At 37.8% G+C, this 26,865-nt stretch overlaps 2 protein-coding genes across 2 annotated transcripts in view; both read left to right on the top strand.

Moving 5' to 3' along the window:
* Positions 1-1,411: 1,411 nt before the first annotated feature.
* Positions 1,412-4,053, top strand: LOC119907774. Its single transcript, XM_038725462.1, has 4 exons — positions 1,412-2,053; positions 2,213-2,258; positions 2,375-2,466; positions 2,830-4,053. The coding sequence occupies exons 1-4, from the start codon at positions 1,752-1,754 to the stop codon at positions 3,044-3,046; spliced, it is 657 nt and encodes a 218-aa protein (XP_038581390.1). The 5' UTR covers positions 1,412-1,751; the 3' UTR covers positions 3,047-4,053.
* Positions 4,054-12,043: 7,990 nt separating this feature from the next.
* LOC119907738 (sialoadhesin-like) overlaps positions 12,044-26,865 on the top strand; it is a 29,940-nt gene continuing 15,118 nt past the window's right edge. The window contains exons 1-3 of the mRNA XM_038725426.1: positions 12,044-12,168; positions 12,575-12,650; positions 12,880-13,263. Of these exons, the coding sequence (XP_038581354.1) occupies positions 12,136-12,168; positions 12,575-12,650; positions 12,880-13,263 (493 nt within the window). The 5' untranslated portion in view covers positions 12,044-12,135. The remainder of the gene's footprint in view (positions 12,169-12,574; positions 12,651-12,879; positions 13,264-26,865) is intronic.

Raw genomic sequence — 26,865 nt, 5'->3', positions numbered from 1 at the left:
TGTGTAAACTAAAATAATAATAAAAGTAGAAAATAATTCATCTAAGTAAACCATTTGCACCCTAATTATGGAGCTAAATTAGGGCCAAATGTTTTGTTAATTTGAAAAAATAAATTGTAATCGAAAAACTAAAACTTGAAATTGAAAACTTAAGTATTTGTCTAAAACTACAACCATGTACTCAAACTAAAAATAAGTTTTCCAGTTTTTTTTTCAGTTTAAATAAAATATTGATTTATTTCTGGAAGTATTTTGAAGAAATTATTTGTTTTATATTTTTCACTTTTCCATATTTTGATATTTTAGGACTTTTATTTTTCAGTTCCACGTTTTATGTTTTCATAGTCAAAGCTTATTTTCTTTTACAGCATCAAATCTTTTTTTTACAGCATCAGATCTTTTTTTTTTTCACTTTCAAATCTATTTTTCAGTTTCAGACTTTTGGCCCCGATTTTGCGTGGGGGGCGTGGTTTCAACGGAGAGGGGCGTGGAATCAGGAGTGACAGTCTAACAAAGAAGGAAGAAGACTCTCCTCAGTCATGTTGCATTCACGAAACGTAGGCACTGCGAGAACCATGGCTCAATGCTTTCTATCCACCATATGCATGTGATTGGCAGTAAACAAACTAATGCCAGTGGCTAAGTTCCCTTTAAAAAGCTGTTTTGGACAATACGTGGGACCAGTTACACTATAAGAGCAATAAATTGTGCCAGTTTGTGCAGTTCAGCAGCTACACTTTAAGAATGAACTTCTCCCACTTACACATGCGACCATGAACGCACCGCTGTATTCCCTCGCCAAGGCAACCCGCTGGCGCCAGTGCACAGGTAAGACGTGAAATATATGGGCCGTTTAGAATATATTCTTTGGTGACATTATCCCACAGTGGCTAATTATTTAATCGTAGGGACACACATAAAGGGAAAATGCGTTTGAGTTTGACAACTGGACAAAGCTGGAAATGAAGCATCGCTTGGATTAGCATGAACTAAGTTAGCTCCATCCTACTAAAGCTAGCTAGTGTTGTGAATTTCACACTCATTTCAGTAACTAGCTCAAGTTGTTTTATGCCTTTAACGTGGATTTTCTTTGTTAACCTCTGTTTGTCAGAATGTCGACCATAACTCGACAGTGGCTGCAGCCGCACAGAGTCTTATAAACCTAAAAAATATAGATAACGACTGACTTTATGTTGTTAGAAACGTATTGCCTTTTCATGGTTAACTTACTTTATGTTACATAGCATAACGTTAACCTTTCCAATCCTCTTCGATAGTGTATTCTGATACATAAGTTAGGCTGTGTTCTAAGTTTGCCCACTTTGCATATTTTGTAAGGCATAACTGTCATGCTGTTTGTTACATGTATGTACATTAATGTAATATAATATTTGTCTATTTTAGGAGCAACTGAAAACAGACCTTCTTCACAGACTTCTGAGTAAAATTTCCCAGGTCACACAGAGACTCCCGCTGGATGTGGGCTATTTGCAGTTTGTTTTAGGTCATTGTCAGGCCAAGTTGAGATGCCACAAGATGTTGTAAATGCATTGACAGAGCTGTCAATACTTGTCAATGCAGAGGACAGCTCTAATATGAGTCTTTGTCAGGTGCCAGTGTTGCAAGCAGAAATGGGACGGCCAAAATATGTTGTGTCACATCAGCAACTACAAAGCCTGGTAGACATGTCCCTACCAGTGTGATGCATTGCAAGACTTCTGGGTGTATCTGAGAGGACAGTGAAACGGCACATGCATGAATATGACCTTTCCATAATGCAGTATTACAGTACCTTAACTGATGAACAACTTGACAATTTGGTGAGGTCGGTGAAGGCCAGAACACCACATGTAGGGTGCAGAATGATGAAAGGAATCCTGCAGGCCATGGGTCACCGTGTCCAGTGGAACAGGGTGTCTTCATCCATGCATCGTGTAGACTCCGTTGTGGTACTCTCAAAACTGACAAGGTTGGGGTGTGTTGCAAGAAGGACTTATTCTGTCCAGGGTCCTCTGCACTTGGTGCATATCAACACAAATCATAAGCTCATCAGGTAGGTCATATATTTTTGCTCAGTATGATAAATTAAAAATGAAAAAATTAATATTCCCCCAAAATTCCCCACCACATTTTTAACACTGTTGTTTTGCATCAGCAAAGAAATTTACACAAGTACTACATCAAACTGATTCAGCGTCGTCGTCCCCAACAGATATGGCCTTGTTATTTTTGGAGGGATTGATGGCTTCTCACGAAAGGTCTGATGACTACTAAATGAGATTCAAAATGACAGACGTGGTTCTACTTCTTGTTATAGGTTTGAAAAATGAAATGCTTTCATTTAATTTCCAGTGAGTGATATTCTCTTCTTCAGATCATGTACCTAGGTGCTGCAACCAATAATAAAGCATCCACTGCACTTGATTTCTTCTTTGAGGCAGTGCAGAAGTATGGCTTTCCATTAAGGTAAGACCAAGTGTGTCTTCATTTGACCAATGTTTTGTCCAGTAAGATGACCATAAACAAAAGGCATTTTAAACAATTAAAATGCCTTTATTATAATGGCATGGTCATATATAAGTATCAAGCCTCCATCAGGGACTCCCTGATGCCAAAGCACGTTTAAGTGGGCATTTAAATTTTGGAAATACCATTACAATAAAGGCATTGTTTAAAAGAGAGTGCTTTGGATTTTTTTGTCTTGTATTTTTATAATACATAAAGATGTTAGAAGTTAGCATATCTTCTATTTTTTTGAAACATTTAATGATGCATTTTTATTTAAAAAACTTTTTATTTCTTACTTTATGTGTGACGGTTTCTTTTTAGAGTAAGAGGTGACCAAGGAGTGGAAAATGTTGGTGTTGCGCGATGCATGTTCACCATTAGAGGCTGTGGAAGGGAGAGTTTCCTGTCAGGAAAGAGTGTACACAACCAAAGGTATGTTTTCTTTATTGCCTGTGAAGTGGTCACACACATCCAGAAGCCTCAACATCAAAGAACACAAAACATGAAGCAAAGGTCTGCACACTCTCTGGGCACTTAATATTTACCAGATCCAAATGTGAAAAAGATGGTCAAAACAAAGAAACCACATAAAACACCTAACATGAAAGGCACATAATAGGGCACGTATTAAACTCTTCTAAATAAGTCAGTTCCACATAGATCAAAAGAAATGTATATCTGACTGGAAGCCATAATATATTTAATATAGCTAGGTCCAGATATCACTAGATAGTGTGCTTTTCACAGCCTGTGAGGCGGTTATGTATTTTATATGGTTTCTTGACTTTACTGTATTTCTGTATTTCAAGTGTTCTTACCACTGGATAGAGTTAGGTTGATTTCTGTTTTTACTATTCTGGTGCGGTTTAGAATCTCAAACCAGTTTAATTTGAACTAACCGGTGGAACCAGCTCTTCTGTTTATTTCTTGTCATCGTTCAGTGTCCCTTTGGAGAGCATCTGCTGCGTTCAATGTGACTCCTCAAGGTTCGGTTTGGTGTTTGGCTGAATATCAAACCAGTTTGAACCGACCCATTCCTACCACTGGATCATGTCCTAGTATGTGACCAGAGTATTAACAATGGCATCTTTATATCCGTCTTCTAGTCTAGGGAAGAGCAGTAGCTTGAACTTTCACTTACGGTTGTCCAATAAATTCATCTAAATTGGGCTACCTTTGTTCCATGTTCCATTTATTTTTTACACAAGTTCAAGTGCAAGTTCAAATGTACTGTACCCACTTGAAGATAATTTGATGTTTTCTTTTAACAGAATAGAACGTTTGTTGCGAGATGTTTGGATGACCGTTTCCAATGTGTACTACGAGATTCTTCACAGCCTTGAGGATGAAGGTGTTCTAGATCCTTCTGACAGCATCCATCTTTTCTGTGCCCAGCATGTGTTTCTTCGACGTCTGCAGAGGGATCTCGATGTCTTCAGGGTGGGGTGGGATAATCGCCCTCTGAGAACAGAGCAGAATCTGTCCCCGCAACTGTGGATGATGGGGCTCCTCCTGAATCCTGTTGATGCTCCAGACCTGACAGAGGAACTAATTACATTTTGTTTGTATTGATTATTACAGTTGTTTCATTTAATTAAAATATTTCAAACATAACCATCGTGTTTAAAATATCTGTACAACACTGTAAAGAAATCCCTGAAAACTTACTCCAGATAAAGCTTGGAAATTATATTTTCATGGTGTATTACATTATTGATGAAAAGTTGGTGCAAGATAATGTAAAGTTCATTTTGTAGCATCATTATTTTATATAATTTATAAAAACTGATTTTATGTGGTTTCCAATCATCAGTATCAAATTAATGAAAGTGATAACAGAGCTAATTCTTTCCAAATTCACATTGCAGAGAATTTGAATGTTTACCAATATCAAAGTGCTTAAAATGGTTTAAAAGCTGAACAACAGCTTAGGTCGCATTGAATAAAATACTGGCATCAGCATGGTATCCGTTCTGTTCACATTAGTCTTCTTCTTAATACTTTTATAAATTTATTTTTATGTTCCCTGATTTATAAATGACTTTCTTTTTATTTTAAATGTAGGAAATTGAGGATGCAGATCTTCATTTCAACACTGCCAGCGAGCAAGACGTGAGCAGTCCTGGAGTGATTCTTCTGTCCACTGAATGTCCTCTCTCTGAGCAGGACATGACAGGCTTAAGGAACACTATTGATGTTACAGCACCATCAGATACCTATGGGCGAGACATTTATTTGGCTGTATTGAACTACGTGCTAAATCATGTACCGTAGATGCAAGAATTTTGTTTCATAAACCAGCTTAACACTAACGTGTTATACAAAGTGTACATTGAACTTGTTTTAAATGTTTATTGTTACTGACCGCAGTGAAGCTACATGGTACAAACATTCTTTAACTGCTTCTCAGAGTGCTAGGTTGCAACTTGTGAGTGAGACAACATGATGCCAATTAGCCAGACATCTAGATGAGATGTAAACTAATGACTTTTATGAAATCTTGTTGCAAGATTACCTTTTTAACCTTAACATGTTTGCATGAAATGCTCAACAGTACTGCTATTAAACAATAATTTAATGTTTACTCTCGACTAATTCCTCTTTCCAAATATGGATTTTGGAACACCGTATTACTAAGAAATGTGTTTCATTAATCAGAACATAAGTAAAACGGTAGCAACTGGTGATAAACATTTATCATTTACTGTAGGATGTAGTTCAACCTAGAAAAAGGTACCATCAATTGATGGTAAATATTTACACCATGTTAAACTGTTGGCCCAGATGAAAAGCCTCAATTAGACCCTTTTTGAATTGGTCTTAAGGCCTCATATGTTTTACAGGCAGTACAATATTCTTGGCACATGCTGACACAACAGGGTAACACACACTGATGGCCAAAGGCTGCACTACAGTCATGGTTAAACTTGATCGTTACAGCAAAATCCTTCTTCTCTGAGGGAAGAAGTGGGATGTGACCTTGGCCTGTGATCCACTGGAGAAACCTGGCAGGTGTGATGGAATGTTGGCCATTTTGGTCATCTACCTGGTCTTCAGCTATGAAGCAAACAGATAAAACAACAAGTGTTATGTGACCATTACAAATGTTATTCCTTACTGCAGTACAGTTCTTTCAATTAAAGGAGTGAATTAGACAAAGGTACTCAGCCACAGTCAAAGTCAAATTTCAAGATGATTTGGAGATGACTATCTGAACACAATGAATATATGCCATTATATATACTTTCATTATTGGTAATGTCTTTCTACATAGAATGGTGATAGATTTGTAAAGGTTTTAATTAAGAACAATGGGTTTAGGGAAACAATCATTTGTATGTATGTTCTCTGTATGTATGCTCATTGTGATTACAGCCTTGCATTCAAAAAAAGTGAACTGTCTTAAAACTACCCTGGTCCATAGTACCTATTACCATTATCAAAAATTTTCAGGTAGAAAATAACATTAACATGTTCAATACCAGCATAACTACAGGTGGTACCGGAAAATTATACAGCTCCAAATGTCATGAAAACAATAAATTTTACTGAGCTTTCGAATATTTGATTTGCAGAACATTAACAACTATACACCTTCAGCTTCATAAAGGAAGTCCTGAATAAAGTTGATCATCTCCAGCTCAATCTGATGCCTGGAAGTCCCTTTGTCACTCAGTTGAGGAAGAATGGATGCCATGACAAACTCTGCATTAACCTATGATGAGATAAAATTGTATATCGTGTCACCATTTAATTATAAAATGTCATAGCAGTTAAGCATTTCTTCATATAATAGTACTAAATGGTCTTGTTTTGCTTACTTTTACATCTTCACCGGGAACAAACAGGGGCTGGCAGATATCTGGGTACTGCCTGATTAGCGAAAGAAGGTCATACAGCTGCAGGCCTTCTCTCAGTTGTTCCAACATAGGCTGCAGCCTCAGCACTGCATGGAGTACATTGGCACTACAATAGTAGACCGGAAAACAATTGCTACAAAAAATACCTTTGATTAATTTTACTGTACAAACAGAAATATATGTGCTAACATACCAAACAATGGACTCCTTGTTTTGCATTGAGATCCTGTATTTCCACAATTTATGATTTCATCAGAAAGGCCTTCAATTGAATGTTCAGTTGACATTTCAACCTGAAAATATAAATTTAATTCACAGGAAGAAAATTTCTTTCCCATGTAAACACATGAAAATATTGTTTGACAGGGAATACTTGATCAACCCAGCATTTCCTTCATACAGAGGTCATACCTGCTCAATTAACTCTCGCAACTGGACATCTGCAACTGCATCAGTATTGAGAGTCGCCGGGTTTATCTGGCCACTACAGAGGTAACTGTAAGTCCATGGGCTGAAAAAGGCAGGGGCCGGGCCAACTTGTGCCAAACTTACTGCCAAAATCTCTCCAACAGTCCTATTTACACAAATCAAGCATTAATGTTTTAAAAAATATTTCACAGAAAGAAACAGTTTGTCCCGACTTGCATAAAAATAAACCCACTTGTACAGGCTGCTGTCAAAGTCAGTCAGAGAGTATCGTGGGCTCCTCTGGTGCTTTGGCCCCTCAAGAAACGGCTCTCAATTCCTGCAATCATTTCTATTGACACAAGTACAAACACAATAACTGTGTTGGTCTAGGGTCTCCTATGTCAAGTAATATTTTATTATCGTGTGAATTAACTATTAGCCATTTAATTTAGACCATATTACTTTAATTGGAAACCCAACCAAGACAATAAAAATTTATTTCTATTTAGCCATTCAGGGTTTGTCTAATTTGGGTTGTTATATTTATTAATTTTTGTACATTATAGAAAACCTAATACACAACTCGAGGACAGACCTTAGCTGGTAGTTGGACATATTACTAATAAAAATGTAACATTTCTTCATGATTTGGGTGAGCTGCCCGTTATTCATAGAGACTGTTCTGTGGATTCAAATATGTTTCCTTTTGTTTTACCTGTGAGAAATTCTTTTCAGAGAGCACCTGTGTCCACTCCAGCCTCCCCAAAGAACGTCACTTTCAGAGCAGCAGTAAGTGAATTTTTTTTTTGGACGCTGCCACTGCAGTAGGCCTCTCTCCAGAATGTTTGTTCTGGAGATTTGGATGTTGAACTGTTTCTCTAGGTCAACTCTTACACACATGGCATCCAATACATCATCAACACTGCCAAACCAAACTTAGAATCAATAAATAGCTACTAATGTTGACTGCAAAACCTGCAGAATTAAGATCTGTGTAGGATGAAGATGTTTATGTATTTAGACAACACAGCATTTACCTTCTGATGTGCTCCACTCCATTGTTCTGGCTCGCAGCAGGTGTCTCAGCCATCTTAAGATTGTCCTTTTCTCTACAAAAGCACATGTGAGACATATTAGTATGCATAGAAAAAACAAGTACTCAAGTTACATATACATTTAAAATGAACATAAAAGTACCGCATACAAATTACCTTTCTCCACACATGCTAGCATGGATCTCTACAAACTGTGGTGTAAATTTCAAGAAACAGATGGGACATGGAACTTTCTATTGGAGACAGAACAGTTGGACTATTAGCAACAGAACAGTTTATGTTGGCTTTTCACATTGCAACTCAATAACTTTTAACACTGTACCTCTTCAAAAGATGTCTTGGTGTCATGGTGTACAGGGGGGGCTGTCATTGAAACTATCTGGATGTCGTTTTCACACGTCTAAGATATTACATATGAACGATGTTATAACTCATTGAACAGCAGCAGTTGCTGTACAATGCAACATCACATGTATTACATAGCTTACCTCAATATCCTCTCCTGCTGACTGAGACTCCATGCACTCCGGAACATGAAGGGCCAAAATGTGCAAAGGAAAACTCAATTTGCAAGTTTGACATTGTGCTTTTGGCATACTTCAGAATTGGCATCTGGAGTTAGTGGAGTTAGGTCAAACTCATGCTGCAAAGGCACAATATACAGGGTGTTCTTCCCTGCCCCTGTGACACTGCATGGAAGGGTTCCGGTGTATCAATCAGAGTCTGGAGGAATCATTATCAGTCTCCTTTTACCCTGACCACCTGTAAATGCAACATTGTTTGGATTATTTCAACTAGATATGTTTGGCCAAGTTATTTGAATGGCAATGTATGAAAATGGATATTATATTACTACTTTTCTCCACCTGTAGCCTTGTAGAGTAGCCATCCACCTGTCACTCCCTGCATCTTAGGGTACTCATTTTGCAGTAGTCTAAAGAACTAAGAGAACATAACTAAGTGATGATAGATAGATAGATAGATAGATAGAAAGATACACTTAATTTATCCCGAGGGAAATTCAAGTATCCAGTAGCATACGAAACATACATCCATTAAACATACATTAAACCTATATTAAAATAGAATTAAAATTAAAATAACTTATAACACAGTAAACAGTGCAGATAGAGGTAGAAATTGTTCTTTTGTCTATTGTCCTCCCTGCCATGACTAGGAGCTGATGTCTCAATGCTTGAAGAATATCCTACCACTAGGATAAAAGGGTCATGTTTTGAATATAAGACGTTTTGAGCAAAGTTTAATCTGTAATACTTCCTCGTGACTCATATCCCTGGACATGGTGAGATGTCTTTTTCCAAGCCCTGCTTGAGCAAGTTCAGACTCTTCAGATGAGGTTGGGGTTGTCTCTGAATTTATGTTTAACAGGTAAACATAGAAACTAAAAGACCTCCAGGTTTTTGTATATGGTGTGCTATAGGTCTTTGGACTCTGTATCTTTCGCTTTCCTAGGTAACTTTTTCTTGAGAAAAATCCAGGGAAAGTTCTGCCTGATTTAAAAATGACCTTGAACAATAAAATTCCATCTAAAACCTGGCCATCTCTTGGTCTACAGATGACGATCCCTGTTCCTGCATTCTTCCTTGCTCTTGCTGTCCCTGAGAGATGTTCTGTGTGAGCACGTTTATAAGACTCTGTGCGGCTGCAGCCACTGTCGAGTTATGGTCGACATTCTGGCAAACAGAGGTTAACAAAGAAAATCCACGTTAAAGGCATAAAACAACTTGAGCTAGTTACTGAAATGATTGTGAAATTCACAACACTAGCTAGCTTTAGTAGGATGGAGCTAACTTAGTTCATGCTAATCCAAGCGATGCTTCATTTCCAGCTTTGTCCAGTTGTCAAACTCAAACGCATTTTCCCTTTATGTGTGTCCCTACGATAAAATAATGAGCCACTGTGGGATAATGTCACCAAAGAATATATTCTAAACGGCCCATATATTTCACATGTCTTACCTGTGCACTGGCGCCTGCGGGTTGCCTTGGCGCTGCGGACGCCATGGCGAGGGAATACAGCGGTGCGTTCATGGTCGCATGTGTAAGTGGGAGAAGTTCATTCTTAAAGTGTAGCTGCTGAACTGCACAAACTGGCACAATTTATTGCTCTTATAGTGTAACTGGTCCCACGTATTGTCCAAAACAGCTTTTTAAAGGGAACTTAGCCACTGGCATTAGTTTGTTTACTGCCAATCACATGCATATGGTGGATAGAAAGCATTGAGCCATGGTTCTCGCAGTGCCTACGTTTCGTGAATGCAACATGACTGAGGAGAGTCTTCTTCCTTCTTTGTTAGACTGTCACTCCTGATTCCACGCCCCTCTCCGTTGAAACCACGCCCCCCACGCAAAATCGGGGCCAAAAGTCTGAAACTGCAAAATACAGATCTGAAACTGAAAAATAGATTTGAAAGTGAAAAAAAAAGATCTGAAGCTGTAAAAAAAAGATCTGATGCTGTAAAAAAAATAAGCTTTGACTTTGAAAACATAAAACGTGGAACTGAAAAATAAAAGTTCTAAAATATCAAAATATGGAAAAGTGAAAAATAAAAAACAAATAATTTCTTCAAAATACTTCCAGAAATAAATCAATATTTTATTTAAACTGAAAAAAAAACTGGAAAACTTATTTTTAGTTTGAGTACATGGTTGTAGTTTTTAAGTTTTAGACAAAAACTTAAGTTTTCAATTTCAAGTTTTAGTTTTTCGATTACAATTTCTTTTTTCAAATTAACAAAACATTTGGCCCTAATTTAGCTCCATACTCCCAGCCATGTCTCAGTGTACGCCAGCAGGCATGTGGCTCTGAAGTGATGCTTAGGCTACACCTAGCGTAAGCCTCCAGTTATCAACTTTATTCCGAATGGACTGTTCATTGGAGAGAAGAATGGTGGGAAGCGGAGGGAGACCGCGTCTATCAGCCAACCCACATCTCCTTAGTCGGCGCTGGACACCGCCTCTCCTTCCTCTGGTGACTTTTAGGAACTTTATGTATATCCCCTGTTCCTGCATTATCTTTGCTGCGAACCAGATATGGACTATATCTGGACTACTATATATTGTCACTAGCAGCAGGTGAAAGTGGACGGAGTTCGAGTAGCTCTCGAGAGTAGATAATCCTGTGACTTGCCCCGCCGCCGCCGTCACTTCCCCAGGTAAAGCGATTAAGAATCGTAATCAAGAGTGCCAGATAGACACAATTCATGGCTCCGGATTTACCGATTAATAAGGTTTAAAAGGTTTAAAAAGTGCACGCTGACATAAAAAACAAACGTAAAACACACATAAAAACAACGTTCAAGCGTTCGTCATTCACGCTGGAGACTAAAAGCTGGCATCAAGGTGAAGCTGAGACACCAGCAAAGAGTAGTTCATTGCAAGAAACACCCTCCTGCAGTTCTTAACCGCAGGTTCCTGACATCTCTGAAGCCCCCCTCATTCTGACTACACTCTTGGACCCTAAAGCAAGGTGTGAAAGAACTGAAACCAGACAGTGTTTGTCATTTGTACTTTAAAAGAGAAGTAAAAAATAAAGCAGTTTAAAATAAATGTTCCATTACACACTTGTCTTATATGCAAATGTAATTTAGTATTTGGGACATTCAATTCATGTGCGTGTTATCTCTCTTTCAATGATTGTATTTAGGGTTTCCCCTCAGAAACTGATTAAATGCACCCGGGCCACCTAATTTTATTAATTATTCAAAATGAATGTGTCAACAAATTATTTTCATCTTATGCCACACTGGAAAGTAATATAGTAATGTAACGAGTAACGTAACAAGTTACTTTTATCACCCAGTAATAAGTAAAGTAATATTATTACTTTTTTAAGGAGTAATAAGTAACTAGTAATATATTAAAATTTCTGAGTAACTTGCCCAACACTGGTACTGAAATATATGTAACATAAGCAGCAGAAAACACAGGGAATCTAGGCCTGCAGTCAATACAATACTACATTAGTGTGTAAACTAAAATTATAATTAAACTAGAAAATAATTAATCTAAATACATAAATTATTTGCACCCTGATGAGTTTCAGATGCAACAACATCTGACATCATTTGTATTCTAATGAGATCGAGCTGCCCTAAACTGACTTCCTCACTGACAGTGAGAGCAGAAGTGTGAAGACTTCTTGTGTTTCTTCACTATTTTAGTCGTGTGATATCTAGTTTGAAACTCGGCTTGTTTTTATAGTACAACAGCTTAGCAGGGGAGTCAGTTACTGTGTCTTTTGCAGTTCTGCTGAAATTCACAAATTCCCTGATTTTAAAACAAATGATTTCTCTGTTTCAGCTGCAGGCTCGTTTGGTAAGGTAAAATGTTTCTGCTTTTGATGTTTGTGCTTTCTAATCTAGTTTCTTCTTTTGCTGATTTTCATGAACTCCACTGAAAAATACCTTATATTTTATTTGTTGAATTTTGGTTTAGCAGAAATGAGCCTCAAAGAAATGAGAAGTTGCTTCAGCAACATTTTATTTTAACTTTAATATCATAAACTCACACTGGATCATTTTATGGTTATACTGAAACTGTTGTCAGTGCAGCTCTGCAGATATTATTATTCACAGCTTATAACACAGTAACATCTGGTTGTACACGGCACGTTCCTGTTTGAATGTGTGAATTTGAGTTTACTTTAAAAGATCGTGAATGCTTTGTTTAAAAGATGCTTTGATTAAAATATTGAAAGTAACTTTTGTGTTTTCAAATCCAGGTGATGAGTGTCATTGCAGTCCTGTCTGTGAATATGGTGACAGCCAACATGTTACTGAGTGTCTTCTTTCTTTCAGGTGAGCTGTTTGTTCAGTCACTTTTATTTGGAGACCTTCATCATTTACAGTTTGGACTTCATTTAGAAACAAAGCTGAAAGAGCAGCACAGTCAAATGTTTTATACTGACATTGTTTAAAGGAAAAAGGAGCGAACATGCTGCTGCTGAATTGTAGTTTGTGTATCGTGAACTTTGTCTTCATGCAGATTTTCAGATTTCCACTTTTTGTTAATCATCTGGTTTTACAGGTGTTTGGACTGATTGTCCTCAGGAGTCAGCCCTCAACATCACTGCCCCACAGAAGATAGAAGCACTGAGTGGATCTTGTTTGCAAATCCCATGTAACTTTAGTGCTAAATCAGAACAAGAGTTTGACAGCAGAAGAGAAACCTTCGGAGTGTGGATTAAAAATGATTCTAAGATTAGCATCAATCCAAAAAATGTGATTTTCAACAGCAGTGGGACAGTTAACACCTATCCGATGAGGATTTCAGGAAACCTGAGTGAGAAAAACTGCACCACTCTGTTTTCCAGTTTAAATACAAGTTATACAAACACATACTTCTTCAGAATTGAGAACAAACCATTCATGGCAACAGCATCTTGTGATCCTCTTCAAATAACAGTTAAAGGTGAGAGAGTTTAGTTTTTTCTGTATATATCATCTATATCTATGATGTCATTACCTGTGTTTCCGTCAACCTCTTTTTATGCACATTTTAAAGTATCGCATTAGAAAAGGTTTATGGAAACGACAAAAGTTAGGGGAAAAATCCTTCATTTTACAAAAAAGTTTTTACTCTCGCTTGAGGTGGTTTTTGCCTTTGTAGAAAAAGAGTTAAGAGTTCGCTAAATGTGTTATATATTTGGAAAAATAATACAATATTCCACAAAATAAAAAGTGAATAAATACTGGCACCTCTATTTGTTAGTTAATACAATGGTCAGTATATCTGTCAGTACGTGGAGTGATACCTGTACAGTAAAGACATTAAACAGTATCTCGTGGTTCAACTCATCATTTATAGCTGTTAATGTAAGTGAAGAAACATAACAGAATGGGAGATGGAAACAGTTTTGCCCAATAAGTTCCGATGTAGTGAACTTGTAACTCACGTCTGATCAGCTGTGCCGTGGAAATTGTATATTGCTGGTGAGGGATTGAGCAAATAATTGAGTTACAACAAATCGTTGTCTTTGAAGAATTAATTCATAAAAGAGAAGAAACAGCGAACTACTTTCATGCTCTTATCTTTTTTTTGTATTATTCTTTACACTTGTTAAAGCACTTTGTAACTTGTTTTTGAAAAGTGCTCTACAAATAAGGATTATTATTATTATTATTACTACAACACATATACAGCTGGTCCAGAGACCTGCCGCCTAGGGCAGCTTTGGGCTCCTGGCCCCGAGCAAAGGGATGCATAATCATTTACACAGTCTAGGTTTCTATGTTTTGGGGAACAAAGATCCTCTCAGTAGCAACTAGCCCTCTTGAAACACATTCCTGAGGATCTCTCTCCCATTTTCCTAAGATCAATGGCCCTCAGTTCCATGCGACTGGTTTTGTTTCTGGTTTTGAACCCAGATGTCTTGTTTATTACAGCCATGCAGTGGTGGAAGTAGTACTCAGTTTTCATACTTAAGTAAAAGTACAGATACCACATGAAAAATGTTATTCAAGTAAAAGTAAAAAAGGACCTGGTTTTAAAAATACTTAAGTAATCAAAAGTAACTACACATCAAAATCTATTGATCTTACAAAATGCAATCTATCTTTTTAAAGTCACTCAAGACAGGTCTGAATACTACAGAAGCGCATTGCATTCACCAAAGAAAAAAAAATTGGAAGCCCGCGTAATTACGAGATCCGGATCACGTAATTAAAGATAACGGAAAGGTGGCAATTATTACTGAGTTCAGTAAAGTTAGAAATGTTCACAGATTCGAACTTCCGGGATCACTAACTCGTAAGCAAAACGTGTTTACACACAAACGATGCCTATTTATTATCATACTTAAGTAGACAACAAGCTACAAGTACATTTTCACATAAATGAGTCGTCCTAGAAGCAGCACAAATAACATTGGTCTCTACATGGAGCAGGCTGTGAGAGGAGTGCGCAGGGACCGTCTACAAAGTGCAACACTGAAAACACATTCTGCAGAGATATTCATTAACTTCACATTTATACAATGTAGTGCCCCCATAATCACCTTACACATTAGTGATATGCTGCTAGGTTATACTACAACACTTAGTTTGGGGGAAAAAAGACTATTGCATACCTAATATTAGGTAGGTCTATTTTTAATATTCAATAACTTCACTGTTAAAGGCTGTAGTGTCTCAAAAGTCATCCCAGGTATCAGTGATATCCTGCTTGTGATACTACAACACTTAGTTTGTAGAAATATTGTTTCGCATAATTTTGGAAAACTTTTCTCTTCAATAACTTCAATTTTAAGAGTTTTAGTGTCTCAAAAATCACCCCACAAATCATTAAAATCTTGCTTGTGATACTTGAACACTTATTTTGGAGAGTTTCTATCTTCAATAACTTTACTGTTATAAGCTGTATTGTCTCCAAAATCACCCTACATGTCAGTAATCTAATGCTTGTGATACTACAACACTTAGTTTGTAGAAATATAGATTTGCATCATTTTGGGGAATTTTTATTTTAAATACATTTACTGTAATAAGCTGTAGTGTCTCCAAAATCACCCCAATCATCAATGGTCTCATCTTGAGAACAGGTGCCACCAATCAGGCAGATAGACAACTTCCCCTGAAGGTCTGCCAAATAATGTTCCTCAACACTTTAAAGAACTTCACATCGTGTCCATTTGGGAACAATCTGGGAACATTATAAGGCAACGTCCTTGACACCAGCAGGAAAGTTATCAAAATGATCTAGGAAAGTAAAATGTCTAGCTGAATATCTGTATAACAGTGAAGTTATTTTAAAAATCCCCCAAAATTACCCCAAAGCAAATCTTTTCAAACTAAGTGTTGTAGTATCATCAATAGAAGACCACTGATGATTGAAGTGATTTTGGAGACACTACTGCATATAACATGACATTTATTCATTTAGCTGACACTTTTATCCAAAGCGACTAACAATCGCTATATATGTCAGAGGTAGCACGGAGTCTCATGTGTCTTATCCAATGCGCCATCACCACCCCTTAGCAGTGAAGTTATTGAATATTTTGAATATCAAAATTCCCCAAATTATGCGAAACTATATTTCTACGAACTAAGTGTTGTAGTATCACAAGCGGGATATCACTGATACCTGGGGTGAGTTTTGAGACACTACAGCCTTTAACAGTGTAGTTATTGAATATTAAAAATAGGCCTACCTAATATTAGGTATGCCCTGAACTAAGTGTTACACTACATTGTATAAGTGTGAAGTTGAATATCTCTGCAGAATGTGTTTTCGGTGTTGCACTTTGTAGACAGTCCCTGCGCACTCACAGTCTCACTGCCGGCTGCACGTAGAGACCAATGTTATTTGTGCCGCTCCTAGAAAGACTAATTTATGTGAAAATGTAATTGTAACTTGTTGTCTACTTAACTACCATAATAAAGATGCGTCGTTTGTGTTTTAAATACATTTTGCTTACGAGTTATTAATCTCGGAAGCTTGAATCTGTGAATATAGGCTATTTCCTACTTTACCATTATCTAGTAATTATGAGATCCGGATCTCTACCAGCTACGTTACCACTCGGTCACAAACAGGCTGCGACTCACAGTGTAAAAACAGAGCTGCTGCACAGTCACACAATGCTCTCACTACAATCCTCCCTCTGTAAGAAGCCTGAATAGAAACCTCTTCTAGAAAAACACAGTGCTGGTATGAACAGACCTCTGCGCACTAACTCAGACCTCAGGAAGTCTGTTAAGACAGGGGGCCAATCTGCTGGTTCATTTGGTTGAGCAGCAACTGTGCTCGTACTGGCTGAGGCTGGACGTGGATCAGCTGTTCTTATAATGTAAATTATAAATATTTTCTATATATTGATGTTATCAGCTGCATCAGGTCCACTGAAACTGGCTCCTCCAGGTTCCCTTCAATATATTTCTAACATAAAATACTATTTATAAAATGACTGGGCTGAATATGTCGTGCTTATTATTTACTGAGATGTGCATCCATATTGCCCAGTCTGTCCACCTAATCAACATTTTAATAGTTTTTTTAATAGCTGGCGGAAGTTGACTAGCGCGAGTCGGCTTTATCAGATTTACATTTGTTTTTCAGTGATGCTCAACTCAGGTGCGCTGCATAGGCTACTAATACCAATGTACCGAGGTCTCGTGCAGAATGTAATGAGGTAAAAAGTCAGATATTTGGCTTTATTCACTCCAAACCAGCAGATGAAAACGTACATATTTTGCATTTGCTTTTTTTTTTTTTTTTTTTTTTTTAAGTCCGCTGAAAACTCTCATGACAAGTGAAATGAAATATCTACTGTAGGATTATCAACAGCAGCTGTCAGAGTACCTGTCTGCTGAATTTGTTTTTGACACTTAAAAAAGGAACACTCATGTAGGCCAATGAGTTCTTTTCACTCCTTCACATGTATCAGTGAGGGCAAAAAACCAATACAAAATTTATTGTTGTTAATTCTTTATTACATTTAAAATAAATCCAGTTGATCTGTAAAATATCAACATAAGCAGTTTAAATTCTTAAAGAGGTCAGATTATGCTTTTTGGCTTTTTCCCTCTCTTTTATTGTTTATATATTTTTTGTGCATGTAATAGGTTTGCAAAGTGAAAAAGCACAAAGTCCACCCCAAAGGGAGTTCCCATCTCCCACAGAAAACACTGCTCTGAACTGCCTGAAAACAGCTTGATTGTAGTCCAGCCTTTTCCTTTGTTCTCTCTGATGTCACAGCAAAACACACGTCATAATGCTCACCTAGCTGCTAGTCAGACACGCCCTCAAAAACACAGGTGGAAAAACACTGAGCTGCAGCACACAGTAATAAGACATCCGGCTACTGCCTCTCTTCTCCATTCCAAACATTAGCTACCCTCCAGGCAGTCAATGGACATAAAGTTGTTACTGTGATGTAGAGACAGCACAGTTAAAACTTTATGGATGAAAGATATAGTTGTTACAAATTAATTACTCTTGCTCCAGTCCATGTTGCTAAGCTGGTAAGGGGAACATATACAGCTGAACCGAAAATGCCTTTACCGGCTTTTCATGACCTGCCTACTCCGCTTCTGATTGGCTAGTAGTCCTTAACTAGAAACTGCACATGTGCAACTCTTCTTGTAGAGGTAAGATGCATCACCCCATAACTAAAGTGAAGCATTTAACACACAGGATGATAAGAGGAGCTGCAGCCATGTGCAGTATGACAAAAATAAACAAAATGAAAATGAAACCTAAATAAGATTTTGAACCTGAGCATAAAATGACCTCTTTAAATGTCAGCATTGCCCTTTCAGTGAAAAATCTGTGCTTGATCTGAAACCACAGATTCTCCTCTGAGCCCCAGAATTGAGATCCCAGCTGATCTGAAGGAGAAGCAGTCTGTCACTATAACCTGCTCAGCTTCCACTCCCTGTCCACAGTCCCCTCCTAAACTCACCTGGAACCTCCAACAAGACTCTCACAGCAACACAGAGGAAAACACAGACCGAACCTTTACAACTAAAATCCAGGAGACCATCACTCTGTCAGACCAACATGATGGATACAACATCACCTGTTCTGCCAGATATCCTGTGAATGAAGGAAAAGATGTCAGGACAGCAGAGGAGAGAAAGACTCTCAGTGTTTCATGTAAGACAAGCAGAGTTTGTTATTGGATCCTGTCAGCACATGATGATTGATGGGATGTCAGCTGATTTGAATAAAGTGAATCTCACATTTTCCTCAGATGCTCCTAAAAACACCTCAATGTCCATCAGTCCATCAGGTTTGGTGTCAGCAGGTAGCTGGGTGAACCTGACCTGCTCCAGCAGAGCCAAGCCTCCCGTCAGCCGCTTCACCTGGTTCAAGAGCAGCACAGATGGACCCAAGAATGTATATGTAGGAGAGGTTTACAGCTTCAAGGTGACCAGTGTCACTGATGGAGGAGTTTATTACTGTGTGGCCACAAATGATCTTGGTAATCAGACGTCATCAGAGATCCATCGGAAAGGTTAATATGAAAAGCTTAATTTCAGCAATTGCTACGTCAATACTGCTACATGTCAACATTCAACACTTGTCTTCTTTCAGTCACTCATATTGGTTTTGTTTTTTCAAGAAACAGACATTCGCTCTGTACAATGGCAGGCAATTCTTCGAGGGATCGTTAGGATCATTGCACTCATCTGCCTGGTTGTCTGTGTTTGGTAAGTATCACAAATCTAATCAGCTAATTTGCCTCAGTTACTGGTACAATGTCTATTTAACCTAAAACACAGTATAATTAACAGCCTCTCATGTCCTCCAGGTGTTTAAAGTCAACACGTCCAACTACACAACAGACTCAGGTAAATACTACATTACTTCAGCTGTACAGTACTGCACTGTGAGTTTGTTTGTATCTGAATGTTTTACATCTGTTCATTTTGTCTGTGTAGTCTACCGCACAATTATTTACTGTAAAACCTTAATCAGAGCTGCCTCTGTGCTGCTATGTAGTTCTGATTTTTTTTTTTTAAAGTCAACTTAATTCATTTGAAGGTTCCCCTCACAACACTTCCTGTTTGATTCATTTACAGAGTCAAGCAGGTGAAGAGCTGGCTGTTGAAGAACCAGCAGGTAAAACTGAAGAAAAAGAAAGAGACATTCTTTATAGCGAGATTGACTTCTCCAAGCGGAGAGCTGTCCCGTCCTCTGACTCAGTGCAGGACAGTGGACAGCAGCAGGATACGCTGTATGCACAGATCTCTACGCTCAAGTGAAGAATAGAGTAGAATTTGAATTTAATGTGCTTATTTATGGCCTGATTTTTGTGTCAGTAGAAACTGAATTTGAATTGCTCAACTTGCATAATTGCATTAAAAATTTGAATTGCATAATTTGAATTTGAATTTATTAGTTTGAAACTGAATTCCAATGATCTTGAAACTGAATGTGATATTATAAATCTGAATTCAGTTGCAACTGAAACTATATTTGATCCTCACTAAAAATTCAAGTCTTTGTGTGCTTTCACTTTCAGTTCTCTCAATTTAAATTGGCTTCTCTCAAGTCAATTTCAATCCACAAGTTTCACTTTTAAGGTCACAGACAGGTCAAGGTCCTTGAGGGTGGATTCTGCAGAGAGATTCCTGGAAGAGGTATATCTGAGTCCTGAAGAGCTGGACAAGTATATTAGGCAGAAACTGGAAATGTATGAAAGAGGGAGGGGAAAAAGAAAGAACACAGACAGAAGTGAGGAGTGTACCGGGGAAAGAAACATGGAAGTAAATGATAGTTAAATTGCTGATGTTTTACATCTTACAATGCTGCACAGAGTTAGGTGGCTAAAGGGTAAGAATTTAAGAGATTTGTAGATGAATTTAAAGATTTACCAGAGGTGATATGTATTCAAGAAACTTGGCTTAAACCATGCTGAGATTTTGTGATTCCTGGATACGAAAGTGTCAGATATGATAGAAACGGAAAGTCTGGGGGAGGGTGTGCAACATTTATTTCTATAGTAAGGGTTTGGGGACAGTACAGGTGGATTAGCATAGTAAACTTTTATAATCCTTGTTTACAAATAAATTTAAATGAGGGTTATGGAACAAAAAGGGACCCAGGTCATTTGGGGGGATTTTAACTCTCACAACCCTCTTTGGGTTAGCAGAATAAAGGATACTAATGGGAACACTATAGAGGAATTTATGGACAGGTGGAGATTAGTTTGTTTAAATGATGGCAGGCCAACTACATTCGATATTAGAATAGTACCTTTTTTCATACATACACTTAACATCCCGTGAACTGGCAAGGGTTGGAGAGTTGAATTTTTTGGACAGGAAGTGACAATTTCCCAATACTATTGAGATTTTGGAAGACTATATTGAGTGAAGAACAGGGCAATCAAAAATTCTTTAATCATAGTAAGGCAGATTGGACATTTTTTTTCTGAAAGGTGTAATAAAACTATAGATGAGAAGTACAAATTAATTTATCCCAAAAAAGAAGTTCTCCAAAAGGAAAATTAGTGTACCATGGTGGAACAAGGATTGTGATAAAGCAGTAAGAGACAGAAATCGTTGATAGAGCATTGAGAAAATATCCAACAGAAGATAAAGCAGTACAGTATAAAAGACTTTGAGCCAAAGCATGCAGAGTGATTAAGACTGCAAAAACAAAGAGTGCTGGAGAAGATACAGAGACAGCAGTAGCAGATATATGGCGGGAAGTGCATCATATGTCAGGAAGCAACAGAAAAAGGAAAATGCTAGTTTTAGAGGAGGAGGGCTTGTTTGCTACAAGTGATTTGGATAAAGCAAAACTATGTGAAAATAACATTAGAGCTGTTCACAGCGGAGCTAACATTGGTGAAGCAGGTATAAGGAAAAGAAATGAGATATTAGAACAAAATCAGTAGAAACTTGAGGTAAATAATGTTAATTAATAATTAATAATTAATAATTAATTCATTTTAATTAATGTGTAATTAGAAAAGGGAGGAAAAAGCTCCAGGAAAGGATGGTAGTAGCTATGAGATTGTTAAGAATCAGAAGTGGTCCCATCATTAAAACCACAGAAAGATGCTTCAAAGGCAAGATCATATAGGGCAGAGGTCACCAATAGGCGGACCGTGGTCCGGACCCAGACGTACAGCCAATCTATTATTGAGAATTACTACCTCGTGACGAAGCGTTTCTATTTTAAAACGCGCAGCTTTTCTAGCATTTACTGTCCTGGTTTAGTGGCACAGGAAACTCACAGACCATTCGCATGTGCTCTAATCATCTCATGTGATTCTGCTCAGCCAATCAAATCTGTGCATTGTTAAGCATTGCCAGAGCAGTTAACGGCCCTGAGCATTGCGAGTTAGTGAGTGACGTGCGATACCACTTAATTCCTATCCGATCCAATACCAAGTAATACCCAGGCTGGTATTGCCGATTCCAATACTTTTTACATATTTTTTGTTCTAGTTTAATGTGACCTCCCTCTCCCGTTTTTGTATTTATGAGAGAAATAAGGAGTAGGCTGTAGCATTACCAATTCAAAATAATATCATATTCTTTAATTATAATGAAAATATCCTGCTCCGTACTGCCTCTTCATAACATCATCATATTATTTTGACTTAATCTCAGATGTTGAGCGAAGTTTGCAGTGTTGCCAAAGTATTTCACTGTCTTTGCACACACATCACACACAGGTCATTATTACCTTCAACAGAGCCAGTCTTGACTGTTTTTACAGTCAGCCATAGTAAGTATTCAGTCGCGGGAAATGTAAAGGACTGCAGCGGCTCACTTCAAGGAAGCTCTGTCACAGAGCCGTAGCACATGCATGACTTGGCGGAAGGAAAAGTAGTTCCTATCACCTGAGTAGCCTATAATTAGACCATCCTGGTGACAGTAAGATACTTATGATAATACACACACTCACTCCAAATTTCTGAGTTTAGATATTGATCCTTTTATGAGTATCGATCCTGAAATGTTGGTATCAGAAATATCGATACTTTAGGATTGATCCGCACATCACTAATACACAGAGGAAGCGAGCAGAGTAAAGACACTTCACGTGACTTTTAACCAAGAATGTACAGATTCTCACATGTACATTCTTCCCACGGGCAGTTCAAAACCGGAATATCTCATGTATCTCCAATCCTAGCTAGAGATCACATTTCTCACTGAACAAAAGAAAGTAGGGAAGTGGTGGCTAAATAAGAGGGAATGAAAGAGAAGAGGAGGTATTCCAGCTGTTCATTTGTTAAGATGTGTTGATTGTTAATTATAAAACTGGTTGAGACTGAACTTCAATCACTAAAAGCTACGGTTTTTATTTTATTTTTTCTGAAATTGAGTGGCAAATAAAATATTTATTGAGACCCCTGATCACTAAAAGCTACGGTTTTTATTTAGTTTTTTCTGAAATTGAGTGGCAAATAAAGTTTTTATTGAGACCCCTGATATAGGCCCATTGCACTGACATCAGTCCTCTGTAAAATAATGGAAAGTATGGTTACAGACGGATTAGTTTATAAATTAAAGAGAGAAGAAGGGATGGTTTACACCAGTACAAAGTTGCTTCCGTAGAGGGAGAAGTACCATGGATGCTGTAATTTCCCTTGATAGTGAAATAAGAAAGCAATGGTGAATAAAGAAATACTAATGGTAGTGTTTCTTGATATTGAAAAGGCGTATGCCATGCTATGGAAGAAGGGGCTTGTCATAAAACTTTATGAGGCTGGAGCCAGAGGATGGATGCTTAACTGGATACAAGACTTCTTGAAGAATAGGAGCATTCAAGTTAAATGCTTTTTCAGATGGCACAAGTACTGATAATGGAACACCTGAAGGAAATGTAATAAGTCCAGTTCTTTTCAACATTATGATAAATGATATATTTGAAGAAATTGAGAATAGTTTTGGAAAATTTCTGTTTGCAGATGATGGGGCCATCTGGAAAAGGGGCAGGAATATCAAACAAATAACTGAACGAATGCAAGTAGCACTGAACAAGGTAACTAGTTGGGGTGAAAAGTGGGGATTTAAGATCTCAGTGGATAAGTCAAAGTATATAATATTTGATAATAAGAAAACTGAATGTGGTGGTTTAAGTAAATGAACAAGCAATTGAGAGGGTAAAAGTTTTAAATTCTTGGGCGTGCACTTCGATGAGAGGCTAACATGGGGAAAGCAGATAAATAAGGTAGTAAATAAGTAGGAAAAAGTGATAAATGTAATGCGTTCCCTCTCAGGTAGTACATGGGGTGCGGGCAAAGATACTCAACTAATGATCTACAGGGCCATTATAAGGTCTAGACTGGATTATGATTGTGTATGTTATGGGACAGCAGCTGAAACACATTTAAAAAGGCTGGAAGAAATACAGGCTAAGGCACTTAGACTATGTTGCAGGGCCCTTTGTACAACTCCAGCCCCGGCTTTACTGGTAGAGATGCCATTATCAATTTGACGGGAGAAATTGGCAGTGCAGTGTATTGTTAAATAATGGGCACATAAAGGAGAGGAATGTTTTATGTTTAACATAAGTAAAAAGGTGGAGAAGATGGGACTGAAGGAGGTAGTGGTGGCCCCGCAAGTGCCCTGTTCAGTTGTACCGTGGATGCTCTCCATACCAGAAATCAACCTCAGTATAATGGAAAACATAAAACATCATGAAGGCACTGTGTATCCCGATATGGTAAAACAAATCATTGGGGGTCTTATCTTCAGATTTACACAGATTGATCCCAAGATCCACAAACTGGGAAGTCGGGTTTTGCTTTTTATATCTCACAGTATGAAATTGTAAAGTTCAAGCGACTGTCTGAGGGGGTATTGGTGTATACAACAGAACTTCTAGCTATTATATGGGTACGACAGTGGATGGAGGTTCAACCAAGGCAGAGCAGTGTTACTGGTGTAAAACCAGAAGACATTCTGTAATTATGACAAGACTGAGACTGGGACACTGTAGACTTGAATGGCAAAGATGGCCAAACATAAGGATGGACTCCTGCAATCAACAATAGACTGTTAAGTCACAGCCTACAGAAGAACTCAGTCTGGCCTAAGTGAATTCCCCCATGCGGCATTGATGTGTCTAAAAGCTAAAGATTGTTCCTGCTTCACTGCCATGACAGAGTGAGGTAAACAGGATAGGATACCTGCTGCTGTGTGTCTTTGTGCTCACATACTGTCGCTAAAAAAGACGCTTTTTAAATGAATGTTCATCATTTGTTCACCTGATGCTTTTAAAGTCATCAGGTAGTCTTTGTTGGAGCACTGAATTACAGTTACAGTTACATTATGTTGTTATAACACTTACAACAGAGTAATCTGACCTTTTTGCTTGGCTAGCTAGCTACAGTAATGTTAACAATAATAAACCAAAGTTAGCAGCTCTTTGAATCCTGGTCAATGAGAGTAGTTAGATGTGGAATCAGTGCCAAATCTGATTAAAAAATGGACTAGACAAAATTATTTTTTCATCTGCATGTGCATTGACTCAGCAGGAATGATATTACTTAATCTTGATGACTTAGTTGATCTATAGGAGAAACATATCTGAAAACAACACAGAATGACTGAGGGCTGCACTGACTTAAGTTCTGTTGAGTTTTAGATTTTGAATTGTCTTCTGCCACCTGAATTCTCTTACCATATATAAAAATATTTCCACCAAAAATTGATGATTGAAAAATTAACTAGAATGCAGGAAATTCAGTTTAACCTTGTAACATCCCAACAGCACGGTCCTGGCGGCAGCTTTCAGTATGTGCACACAGCTGCTATGTTAACTTCATACTCATATGATACACACTTACTCACTCACGCAGAGACTGTTTACAGCTGGCATTAAAACGCATTTTGGGTGATCGGATTAGGCTTGACCACATGAAAGTCCAAGTGTAAGGACGGTGTAGTGGGTCAAGCAGCCTCTAACCACAAGGAGGAGGTGAGATCAGATTCTGCCAAAAGGGTTTTTTTCCTCCCCCGGAGTTGGCCTTTGACATGTAAAACTAAAGACATCGCCTGGTGTGTCGGTAAGGGCCTGCGTAGACTCAATCAGAACTATCCAAAACACTCTCGCCGTAAAGGTGTCACTGAAGACACTCTGCAGGACAGCAAAAGGGCATTTGCAACCCTTTACAACCACAAATGACCATTTAACATCAAAAGTACCATGCAGCCCTGTCTCACCCTGATTCCTTTCCCACAGAATGGTTGGAGCCTAAAAAACACTACTCTCTTCTTTCTCTAGCTGATGTGAACGTGATAAGCCACAGGAATGTGAAAAGATGGACACTAACGAAACATGCTTTTGTGAGCTAAAAGAATGTTTCATTATAAACTGTGTTTTGTTCTGTTTAAATAATAGTCCTTGTTAAGTTAGTAGTGGCGTTTGCCTCTTAGTTTAGTAGTAATTACCCTGTTGATATCCTTTAGTGATGTTTGAAAACTAGAGAATCATAATAATAATAATAAAAATAATAATAATGACTTTATTCAGGACTCAGAATGGAAGGTCCATAGCATACAGAAAAAAACAAGACAAAACAACAACAGCTACAACATAACAATAAATATACAGTAAATAGATAAAAATTAATAAAAAAGTCTATGTCGCCAATGTCTCCACAGTCTAGATGTATACCTGACCGAGCTAAAATCATTGTGGGCTAAAGCTTGTATGATTCTATTTTCAGAGACAGAAATTCTACACATATATAGGAAAATAAGATTTCTTATTAAGGCCGAATAGGTAGGCACCCCAACATTAACATACATTTGACTAGCACTACACCATCTTGGTTGTTTTAAGAGCAGTCTCATACCATAATTATACGCTACATTCAGCCTCTGCATGTTCTTTTTGCTGTAAGACCGCCACAAGTGGGCAGTATATAGTGGTGTACAGATTGCTTTGAATAGGGCAACCTTAACATAAGCAGACAGTCCTTATCATCCGATAAATCATTTGCAATATGATGGCCAAGATATCACACACTTTAAGGGCAGTACCAGATAAAAAGAAATCAGGGAATACTAATTTCCAATCCAACAATCATGATATTGCTCTTACTTGCTATTATATTTGATATCAAAATCTGCACCATACTGAGAGCAAACCTTCAACAGTTGTTGTAACCCAGCACTATATGGGCAAATGATTACCAAATCATCTGCATACATAAGGTGATTAGTGAGAGTATTGCCTATCATACATCCTGTATTACCTTTATTTAAGTGTTGTGACAAGTCATCCATATACACGTTAAAAAGGAAAGGTGACAAAATACCACCCTGACGAACACCATTACCAACAGTAAATGGTTCTGATATAGAGTCCCCCCATTTCACCTGCATTGACTGGTGTGAATACCGGAAGACTAGGATTCTTATAATTACTTTTGGTATTTCTCTATGTTGCAACTTAAGAAACAATTTTTCATGGTTTACCCGATCAAATGCCATCTATAAAACACATAAACGTTGTGGAATTCTGGCTATTATAGTAATCTAAAATTTCCTTTAAGGCAAATATACACATATCTGTACCGCGTTGACGTTTAAA

This window comes from Micropterus salmoides, unplaced genomic scaffold (genome assembly GCF_014851395.1).
Source record: "Micropterus salmoides isolate LMB-PRFRI ecotype aquatic unplaced genomic scaffold, ASM1485139v1 Ms_hic_scaffold_1, whole genome shotgun sequence".
Taxonomy (NCBI): domain Eukaryota; kingdom Metazoa; phylum Chordata; class Actinopteri; order Centrarchiformes; family Centrarchidae; genus Micropterus; species Micropterus salmoides.
The sequence above is the reverse complement of the archived record's forward strand: the minus strand, read 5'-3'. Positions and strand labels throughout refer to the sequence as shown.